We start from the raw sequence: 11,157 nt of genomic DNA on the forward strand, positions 1-11,157 counted from the left end.
TAGTAGTAGTAGCAGTAGTGGTAGTAGTAGTCACATTGATTAGGGGGTTTTCGGGTGGATGATGTTAGTAAGCGTAGAAATTAACGGTTGGCTCTCTCACACACACACACACACAAACACTCATTTCACACATGATCCTCGACTGATCTCGACTCCTGCGGAAAAGAAGCGCATCGTGACTTCGGATCGATGAATGAAGCTGAATTAGTCTGTTGGATATAACGTCTAGCAGTTAGGATAAATGATTGAAGTCAAATTGTTACCATGTAAAGTCCAACCAACACTTTTATGCTTTCTAACAACAGTTTGGTAACTTTTTTGGAATATCTTCAGAACCCTGTCAGTTGATCGATCTTTGTCCTATAGTTTCATTACTAGTTTGTTTTAGATAGTTTAATCGTGTTATCTGTCTTCTCTTGGATTTTTACCACTTCTTTAATTAACTCTATGTTCGTTCTCTACTTTATTAACCCTTATGTTCTACATTTAGAATATCTACACGTTTCATACGTCTCTATTTATCTGGTAACTATTTTTAGAAATATTTTCGTTATTATTAATGTAGTTGAACTATGAGAAACATAATAATTAAATGTTAAACTAATAGATATGAATTGGTGCATTACTTACAATACTTCATAACTTACTAAAATGTGTATTTCAGACATCTCGATGTCGTTAAAATATACTTTCTGCTGCTGACTCATTTTCAAGGTAAATTTGCTGTGAATTATTATTTTATTTTATTATTATTTTTTTGGAATTATTAAGTGAATTATTTTTATTATTAAGTGAATTATTATTACCTTTTCTTGTTGTAATATTTTGTCGCGGTTCTTCCCTAGTTTGAATATGGACAAAACGCGATAGTAAAAATCATCGTAAATGGTCGAGGAATCCCAGGCTGAGAAATGTTTCAAATTCCCTTGAGGTCACGTACGCTCAAACACCTTCAACACAGACAATATGCAAGTCATTAAAGAGATTCTATCTGTGGTTGGGTATGGATCTCACATGGGAACAATTCTTGTTCCTAGGAAGTCAACAAAACTCTCCAAAAGATGGATAATATGCATTGCGTCATTATGTCTGACGAAATTCCAACACGTGACCAATGATTGCTGACGAAATTTCAACTTGAGTCCTTTTATTTCAGACCAAAATTTGCGTCTTCTGTAATTACTGTATTTCTATTGCAATCCCAAAACAACTTCAACACAAAATAATTCTTCTGAAAATATTAATTTTCATTTGCAAATCCTCTATCAGGAATAAAGAAGCCGGTAATTTACTGATACAAATCCAACACATCCACGCGCGCTTGGGTCGCACGTGTCAGTGCACGGGCGGAAGTGGATTGTACTATTCAAATACAGAGTCTCGCTCTCTCTCTCTCTCTCTCCCTCTTCCAACACTATCGCTATCAATAATGATTATTATTATAATTGTCCCGTGACACGATCCAGTGGCGGGCAACAGTGTTGGAAAACAACCTAAGTGACATCCAAATGTAGGCCTGGAGAGGAGACGGGCAACTCCCCAGGCGGCAGCATTCATCGATGTTGTTGTCATCAAGATGTGTGCGCCACGATTGCAAGTATCAACATCTAACCCATGCCTCTTGTGCTCACTTGTGTTGAAATTTTGCAAGCGCACAAACCGCGCACTACCCCATCCCGTACTGCACCGACCAACATTCATCGACAGTGCAATTAGGTCTTATCAACGCTAATCATACGGCATTAAGGGCAGTGCGCGGTTGTACCTTTCAATTCCCTTGTGCCAATCTTCAAACTGGCTGCTGCTCTGGAGTGTGGAGTACGGGGCATGTGCGTGTGCTGGTTGGGTGCGGGGAGGACTGAGCACGGTTAACCTGACCTTCGCAACGTGAGATCAAACGCATCAGATGGTTCGATGCGCTACAAAATAGCACTTTCAGTGTGCACCAAATAGAAGAAATCTTAACGGAAATGATTGAATAATGGTGTTGATAGTGCCTAGAAATGCTCAGTTGGGAATCAAAATGGAATCACACGACATCATTGGATAGAAAGTACGCTACAGTTGCGTGAGTATCTTGGTTGTCTTCATTCCAGAGTTCAGAAATAACCCACTTGATAAGATAACAAACGTTGATGAACTCTGAGTGGTGAATCCCATCGGCCGGACGGATGCACTGATGAATCACGTCATCAAAACATCTGGCAAATCCCCAGGGGAAAGAGAAATGTTACATTTGTGATCGTAAATAAACGAAGAATCTTCCATCCGGCATTAAGGCACTAAGACATTAAGGTAAGACAATATGTGATACAGAATGGACGTTATAAAGAAAATTCAAACTATAGATATAAAAAAAAAACAAGATTACATGTCATCATGAAGTAAACTTTTACACTTTTGCGGCAAATCTTTGATATCCCTCTACATCCGGGGACACACTGTGTGTGTATATTGCTTTCGAATGCAAATCTTTCAATCAAACCTCTACGTCCTAAGGAACCTTTTTGAGGGATAGGAAGGGGGTGGGATGGTGGAAAGATACGATGCAAACGAAGATTGTACCTAGTACGTTGATTTCGGTGGAGTCATTGATACACTGCATAAAGATGATGATGATGGTGATGCCTTGATGATCACACGACGCCATCTAAAGAAGAATTGGCACAGAAAGTGTGAGCCGACCGTGCCCTGGCCGTGTCTGCGTGTACTAAAGATACGATCAATTTTGATAAATATGTATGTAAATGTGCTTCTGGTGGTCGTCTCAAGGTGGTGATAAAGTTTAGTTAGCGATAGTAGTAGTGGTAGTGGTAGCAGTAATGGTAGTAGTAGCAGCCATCTGGTATGCATGGCCGCACTCGGCGGCACTTTTCTAATAAATAAACATTGCACTGTGCCGTTGCTGGATGCAGACCGATGCAGCCGGCGAATGAAGGTTGGAATGTTCTCCATGTGGCGCAGCGTTATGCTAATCTGCTGGAACGTACGCCTTTATCGTTGGCCAGCATTAGTGAAGTAAAACAATGGACGAGAACAATTGATCATAAATAGTGTAGAAAGGGAAGAAAAATGAGAAAAAGATTACTTACATGAACTAAGACAACTTCAAGCCAATCGGATGTAACATACAACGCTGTGTAAAGCTACGCTTGTTCATGCCCTTAAAGTAGATCGATCGGATTCCCAATGCATCCCGTCAGATCGGTAATGGTAACGGCTAGCCGGCGACAGTGCTCCAACACGATCGTTGAAGTGACGAGCCCTAGGTGCACGAGAAACAGCTCGTAACAGCGGACCTTGCTCGACGGTGTCCTTGGGAAGCAGCTTTCGATAAGGCGCCTGTGCGAATGACACCAACATCGGTTAGCCAGTAAATCACGACCCGTTCAGAGGTTACTACTACTACTACTGATGGACAGCTTACTGATAGTAATCACCGGCCAAGATGCCGGCAGTCAGCGACGGTTTCGTGGCCGGCAGTACCGCCCCATGGCTCGCCGGCTCGTTCGGCTTCAAGGTCGCACCGTGCTCGTCCTCGAACCAGAGGAAGTACGCGTAGCTGAACGTTACATCTTTCCAGATCATTGACATGTAACCCTTGTCCAGATAGGTGCGCGAAAAGTCGACCATCGACCATATCTGTGAATGCGGGGAGGGGAGAACCAAGCGCACGAAAATCTTGCATTAGTATAAATACACTCTTATCAAAATGGGGGTCTATTTTTGGAGATTTCTGGAACGCATGGAGCTCCATGGAGTACATAGAAATCGAGCGTTGGATTAGAATGTTTGGCAATTGGCACGTTTTGTTGGGCTGTAATCATCTTACCCTGTCCTTCAGAATGTCCGACGGGTCGTGATCGTCGAGTGATGGGGCAACGATTCGGCCATTGTACCGATCTATATGCATGAAGTGTACCATGCCCGGGAACTCCTCCATGTATGTGCTCAGCAAAAAAACAACTAATGTTAAGGAAAAAAGTGTCTCCATAAATTTAACCACGATTGAAACATTCAACTTTGAAAAGGATATGATCCCATGGTAAAGTTTTTCTGCGATTTGGCGTGCAGGAACACGAACACCTCCTTCAGGCTTGCCTCCGCCACGTCCGCAATGTCGCTCACTCGCTGCAACCCATGCTCGAGCGTGGCACAGCTGGCGCACAGCAACCGGAACAGCTCCTTCACCGACTCCACAAACATCGGCATGTTCGACTCAATCTTCACGATCAGCGCGTTGTCCGATGCTTTAAAGTAATCCGCGTACTTCTTGCGCAACGTGTCCCACCGCACGCCGAACGTGCGAATGCACTCGTCCACCTCGGCATTGTGCGCCTTCACCTTGCGCAGCGCATCCAGCGTGTGCTTCGCGTACGCTTCGAGCGCCTCGAACGCACCGCGCAAATTGTCCAGATCGAACTGGCTCTGCAGGTTCTGCAGCTTGTGCAGCGCAAAGTACACATCGTACAGGTGGCTGGCCAGTGCGGTGTGAGCATGCTCAATCACCAGCACCAGCGACACGTGCTCGAACAGCTGCACCACGTGCACGATGTGCGGTACGCAGCCGGCGTACGACTGGTGCACGCTGCCCTGCAGGAACACGATGCGCGACTCAATGCGCTGCCGATGGGTGGCACTGCGCCGATTGTACATCTGGCAGAGCAGGCTAAGGAAGAACATGTCGACGGCGGCCAACTCCTGCGCCTGGCGCGTGCTGTACCGGGCGAGAAACTTGCTGCCGACGAAGAGCAGCGAATGGGAGCGCTGGGAGTGTGGGTCCTGCTTTAGCCGGTCGGTGGCTGCCTGCAGTGCGTTCACCACCGTACTCTTCACGTCCACGTTCACCAGCAGCTGCTCGATCGCTTCCATCAGCACGCCCTGGTTGATGGCGTACAGCTCCCGGTAGGTGAGGATAAGCTCGGTTAGGTGTTCCGCCTTTGTTGTATCGTTTTTAATTCTGGGGATGAAAAGGATGGAATGAAGGAATTCTACAGTGGATGTTTAACACGGTAAATTGTGCCGCCACTTACGTGAAAATGTTTGGTCCACAGATGTACTTAATGAAGGCAATGAACGCTCCCAGCTCACGCTTCACCAGATCGACTTCTTTGGTGCTGATCTCGAGGAAAATATACCCTAAAAACTGTAACCAAGGGGAAAAAAATGAAAATAATGGTTTGAAGATAGGTCGTGAGATTGATAAAAAAAAATGTAAATATTCTTATCATTCCACAACTTTATCTGATATGCCCCATTTTGCATCGCTCTGTTCAGCCAGACGGACAAACAAGGCATCCTACTTTTTAACCAGTTTTGTTCTATATGAATCCCCCCTCTTGAAGGACTTTTCGAGGTTTCAAAGGAAAGAAACAAGTTCCTTTACACAGCCCCTCCTGCTCCTTTTTCCCTAATAATTGCGCTTAAAACCTCGCCACACTCGTACGGCTTCCGAGCGGCGGCTCACCTCGTCAAACACGACGTTCAGGTTGTTCTCCATCTGGATCGCGGTGTACGCGTTGTCGAACTGGCACATCATGATCCGCTGCGAGGCCAGCAGCGGGCTGAAGATTTGTATCAGCACGTTCGAGTTCAGCTCCTGCGTTGGACACTACAAATAATTAAACGAAAAAAGGAAAAAATAATCCTTACAAATGTTTTGCTCACTGCTTCCTGTGTTTTGCCGCACTACTCACCACCGATTCCTCATCCAGCAGGCCCAAATCGTACGCCTGCTTGGACATTTTTTCCCGCATCGCTTCGTTGAAGTTGTGGTAGATTAAATCGTTCGTCTGGTCAAACACCAGTATGCCTTCCATCGTGTCGGCGTTTTTAGCCTTCCCTGTTATCCTTATCCTTTCTTTGCACCACGGAAAACAAGGACTTTGCCCAACCTTAAGTGTGGGTGTGTTTATCCTTTCTGCTCTCCTATTTCACACTACTACTACTACGTACGGTGCACGGTGACAATTTGTGGGTGAAAATTTGTTGCGTTCGCAGCGAAAAGGCAAACCTGCGCCTTGCCATGGCCGGACGTCGCACGGTCGGTATCAGTTTACATTTATCAGTGCGAGCGAGACCACCGCTGTCGCATTGTTGGTGTTGCGTTCCCGCTCGCACCGTTTGTCCCGTTTGCTTTTGTGCGCATTCGTAAACACGGCACGGGCACAGAGGGAATGCACAATGCGGACATGTTTATTGACGTTTATTTAAATTTATGTGTTTCGTAAAATTGAATATTTTTTTTTATTTTGAAGAAATTATTATTTTTATACATTGAATCACCCACAACAATTGGGGATAAAAGACGAATTTATTTGCAACACACTCTCAACACCGCCTCACACCTCCAGCACCCGCAAACGGTGCTGCGTTAGGAAGGCAATGTCGGTCATGCATTCCTGGTGCAGCAGCTCGGACACTTCGTACTTTTGCGACTCCTCGTACGCGTACAGTATGCTGGTGTCGTACAGCATCATCTTGCAGTGGGCCAGCGCTAGGATGCAGTTCCTGAGCCGCGCAATCGTTTGGCGATCCTCCTTCGTCACGACATCATCCAGGTTTTGCGTGAAGCCTCCTCCTTCTACAAAAAGAGCAAAAAATAGCCGTCAATTTGAACAACTTTCACTGTAACGTGCCCCTTGCTTACCGCCTCCTTCACTGTTCATCATCGGCGAGATCCAAATGAACCCATTGTTGCCCAGTATAATCGACGCACCGCACGGCAGATTGTGAAAGTGCGTTTTGCGCCGCTGTATCAGCGACGGGAACACCTTCACCAGTATGCCCTGCGCCAGCTTGCCGTACTTCAAGCTGCGCGTGTGCAGCGACAGCGTCCCGTCCGAGTGGACGTTCTGCACCTCGGCCGAGATAAGATCGCCCTCCTGCAGGTACTTGCGCATCTGCTTCTCGTCCTCGACACCACGCCGCCGTAGCTCGCCGCCCGGCAGATTGACCGAGGACAGCAGCAGCATCGAGTCGAGCCGCGAGTTGGTGTCCACCTTCCAGCGCTTCTCCTGCACCTCGGTGACGCGCGCCACCACCACGTCCCCGATCTCGCCCACGTACCGGCCCTTGAGCGCTTTCACCGTGATCAGCTTGTTCACCTGTACCATCACGCCCGCGACGGAGGATTTGATCGTATCGTCCTCCATGTACGTGCCATGGCCGCTGAAAACACGGAGTCGCTATTAGCACATATTGAAAAGGGAGAGAGGTGCCGGTTGCACCCTGTTTTGCTTACCGCATGAAGCCCTGCTGGCTCGTCACGACCTCGCCGGGTGTGAATAGACGCTGGCTTTTGCTTTCATCGCTGATAAGTGGAATGTTTACCCGGTCGCAAGCTAACCGGATGGACACGTTGGAGTTCATTGCTGCACTATGCGAATATTTTACAACAGAACACCGGGGTGAAATCGAGCGGCTGAGCCCTTGGCGCGGTGTGAACCTTTGTTTACCAAACAAACGCACATGCCGTCTGTTTGACAGTTCTCCGCGCGAAGTCAGCAGAGTGACCAGAAATACCGATTTATCTGTATTCCTACCGATTTTTTTTATGCCTACCGATTCACAGATGACCGCCCTAAAACTACCGATATTCCATTTATCCTACCGAAAATCACAGATACTTGATTTTTCAGTCGTTTCAGCTTAATCTGTGGCGCTTGGGTTGCTGTTTCAAGGATTGCTAACCTCATTTGTTACTTATCGCGCTGATGCACGTTTGTTTGCCTGGCACTTTTTATTTTTCTCCGTTAAAATGTTATGTTCATAATAAGTAGAAAATGTCAGTTGCGTGGATTCCGAGAATTTTTCGTCAAAGAAAATCATTTAAATTTGAATTTGAATCTCGCTGTCCACGGTTTAAGCTCACCTGACAGAAAAAGAGAATTAAATTTTCAGTCGAGGGGTAGATACAAACACACGGTGGGGTTCCGGCCCAAGATCGGATCCGAAGTCCGTTGTTTTGGGCTGAAAATTAAAAATGGCGGATGGAGCGCCTTCACGGAGTGTTATGGGCCAACCTGATGATCCCGTAGATCGCCACCGAGGACACTCATCGGGCGTAGATCGAAGTGTGTGTGCGATCTATCGGGAGGTCAGCGAACGCGCGCTCGGCACGATGCGTGAGTGCCGATCGAGGAGAAAGATATGGCGCGCGCTTGAGAAAGGTCGTGGAACAAAGTGGTAGCAAATCGTTTACGAGTTATTAATAATAAACAAGGACTTTCCAATCCCATCGTTTTGAAGGAAGTAACGCGTTAACGTTTCTTAGCGTTCTTCGAAAGAAAACGAAAATATTACACGGAGAGAATGCGCTCTATTGCATGCCTTTAAAATGCACGAGGCAGAGCGCCAGTGAGTGCCACTGAAAAGAACGCTCGCTCGCGCTGTTCAAACGCTACTCAGAAATTGAAGAAAATGAAGAAGAAATTTATCGTTAAAATAATTGATTAAATTTAAATGGTTGCGTTCTCAACAGTGCTCCTGCCGAAATCTGTCAATATAATCTGGCCACACTGGTCCGCAGGTCAGGCGAGCTTTTTGGCGGCCACCGTCGCAAAACCGTCGCAAAATGTCAAAACCGGCGTCGCATGTACTGCAAACCGACGTCGCCAGCGAGCGAAACTCGCAACAATTTCGAGGCGCTGGCGACGGTCGTTTTTGACGTTTTGCGACGGTTATTGACCTTTCGAGCGAGCTTTTGCCCTGTGGGCCAGTGTGGCCAGATTATATTGGCAGATTTCGGTTGGAGCACTGTTGAGAACGCAACCATTTAACCAAAGTGAGTGTATATATCAGGTGGGCTTATGGTGTTCTTTCTCACCAATACATCGACACACAATTTGACGGTTTGCTCCATAACAAAATCTAGTATGCCTTGAAGTTTAAACAAAATCTCGCAAAAATTGTATGTGGTTTTACCCAGGCACGAAGAAAGAAGCCAAAAAAACTTACGTGACGGCCAGTTCTTCGATTAAAATGATGATCTGAAGATTACTGGATTGCGACAACACATTTCCCTAGCAAAATCTGATATATAGGAAACGATTATTGAATCCGTTCAGTCAGCGAGCAAGGAGAAGTGTACCAAGCGAACCAAATATGAATTTATACTGAAAGTGAGGAATTTATCAGAGGGCCAGTGCATATGTCCTTTGCTCCTGTTCAACAGACCATCGAAATATCTCAAATATTGAGTAAAATTGTGAAAACTTTGGATAAAGTTAGTAGTGAGTCCATAGAAAAATCATCAAAGCATCCAGTTTGTTATGGATCTAACTGTCAAACCAGGGTTTCTTCCTATTTTCGTTTTAGACGTCAAATTGCACTGGATAAGCCCACCTGATATATCAACTCACTTTGCATTTAACCTTTGTTTCTATGACCAAAAATACACCCCCATCTTCATGACCATCTACCTGGGTAGGTCATACATTTTGTATGAGAAATTGCTCTTTTGCGTGGTAAATTGATCATATCTTCTGTTTTAGTTATTGAAATAACTTCAAATTTTCAGGGAAGCTTGAAGTCAGGTGTATCTTGGGTACCACCTGAATATGAAAAATAAATAGGAAAATTCCTATTTTTTTATACTGGAAAGAACAAAGTTTTATGCAGCTTTCCTGAAAATTTGAAGTTATTTCAATAACTAAAACAGAAGATATGATCAATTTACCACACAAAAGAGCAATTTCTCATACAAAATGTATGACCTACCCGGGTAGGTGGTCATAAAGATGAGGGTGTATTTTTGGTCTTAGAAACGAAGGTTAAATGGTTGCGTTCTCAACAGTGCTCCTGCCGAAATCTGCCAATATAATCTGGCCACACTGGCTCGCAGGGCAAAAGCTCGCTCGAAAGGTCAATAACCGTCGCAAAACGTCAAAAACGACCGTCGCCAGCGCCTCGAAATTGTTGCGAGTTTCGCTCGCTGGCGACGTCGGTTTGCAGTACATGCGACGCCGGTTTTGACATTTTGCGACGGTTTTGCGACGGTGGCCGCCAAAAAGCTCGCCTTGCCCTTGTGGGCAAAGTGACCAGAAATACTGATGTATATATATATATATACATCTAGGATTTCATTTTTTTAATCATTGAACTATAAAACTCAGCCAAACAATCATATCAATCTAAATAATCCAGCGAAAATCAAATGACAGCACGTACGATAAAGTTGTATCAAATGAAGCACTGATGCGGCCCTAAGAGCGGTGGCAACGCTTTTTCGCATGCGATTTTATCGGACGGCCTGTCAAATTTTTGTATGGCATTTGACAGATAACGTCGGACGACCAAATCGCACGTCCGACGATATCTGTCAAATTCCATACAAATCTCGTCCGATAAAATCGCATCCGATCAGCGTTGCCACCGCCCTAAGCGGTCGGGTAGAGCCCCGACCCAAGTGTCACAAATCCACTAAACGACCACTAAACGGCTTCTAAACGACTCAAGCACTCTACCTAAACGGAATATAGAAAGACTTCGTTTAGCAGACGGCAAACGACTCATGCATTCTAAAAATAGCGAAAAAGCTGGTGGCGCTCTCTGTTGGTGGGATACCCCAACCAGTTGAGCTTCATCGCTTGGAGGAGAGCTTTCTCATTTTCTCTGTACTGTTGTATGGTTTCGTATTGAAGTTATGCATCGCTAGAACTAGAACGGCGATACGATTGTTTAAATACTAAACTCCAATGGAAACCACCAGCACTGAAGCAAGTGAGATTTGAGTAATGGTCGTTGATGTTGATACCCACGTATCTGACCACACGACCATTCATATAGATTTTTGCTCGGAAAGTTAGAAGGCTATATAGCTCATGATAAGATGAAACTTGTCGAAACACATTGCAAGAAAAGGATAGCAATATAATAATCAGTTTTTATACGCCATCTATTGATCAAACCAATGAAGCTGTGGAGCTTTCATTTTTTTCTATGGATATTCAATTTTCCAGTCGTTTAAGCTTAATCTGTGGCGCTTGGGGAGAAAAAGAACTTGCCACCACTGAGAAAAATAATGTGCATCTTAGTTCTTCTTTGGCTTAGAATTCCCAGTACAATTTTCACATCGACACTTCAGAAAGACCTTCATTTGTGTAGCCGCTGAACCAAATCTAATCCATATCTTAGATAAAGGATGCATATTCTCGT

General features: G+C 45.1%; 2 protein-coding genes across 2 annotated transcripts; both read right to left on the bottom strand.

Annotated features, from left to right (window-relative positions):
• Nucleotides 1-2,410: 2,410 nt before the first annotated feature.
• Nucleotides 2,411-6,089, bottom strand: LOC5667933 (BLOC-3 complex member HPS1). Its single transcript, XM_061655070.1, has 8 exons — nucleotides 5,697-6,089; nucleotides 5,468-5,611; nucleotides 5,034-5,146; nucleotides 4,034-4,960; nucleotides 3,833-3,944; nucleotides 3,428-3,642; nucleotides 3,093-3,342; nucleotides 2,411-2,992 (listed from the first exon to the last, which is right to left on the bottom strand). The coding sequence occupies exons 1-7, from the start codon at nucleotides 5,817-5,819 to the stop codon at nucleotides 3,165-3,167; spliced, it is 1,812 nt and encodes a 603-aa protein (XP_061511054.1). The 5' UTR covers nucleotides 5,820-6,089; the 3' UTR covers nucleotides 2,411-2,992; nucleotides 3,093-3,164.
• A 205-nt stretch (nucleotides 6,090-6,294) lies between these two features.
• LOC1270713 (exosome complex component RRP4) lies at nucleotides 6,295-7,513 on the bottom strand. Its single transcript, XM_309432.4, has 3 exons — nucleotides 7,244-7,513; nucleotides 6,650-7,170; nucleotides 6,295-6,583 (listed from the first exon to the last, which is right to left on the bottom strand). Exons 1-3 carry the CDS (start codon nucleotides 7,369-7,371, stop codon nucleotides 6,342-6,344), a joined length of 891 nt encoding a protein of 296 aa, XP_309432.3. The 5' UTR covers nucleotides 7,372-7,513; the 3' UTR covers nucleotides 6,295-6,341.
• Between the last annotated feature and the right edge of the window lie 3,644 nt (nucleotides 7,514-11,157).

The sequence above is a fragment of the Anopheles gambiae genome, chromosome 3 (genome assembly GCF_943734735.2).
Source record: "Anopheles gambiae chromosome 3, idAnoGambNW_F1_1, whole genome shotgun sequence".
Taxonomy (NCBI): Eukaryota; Metazoa; Arthropoda; class Insecta; order Diptera; family Culicidae; genus Anopheles; species Anopheles gambiae.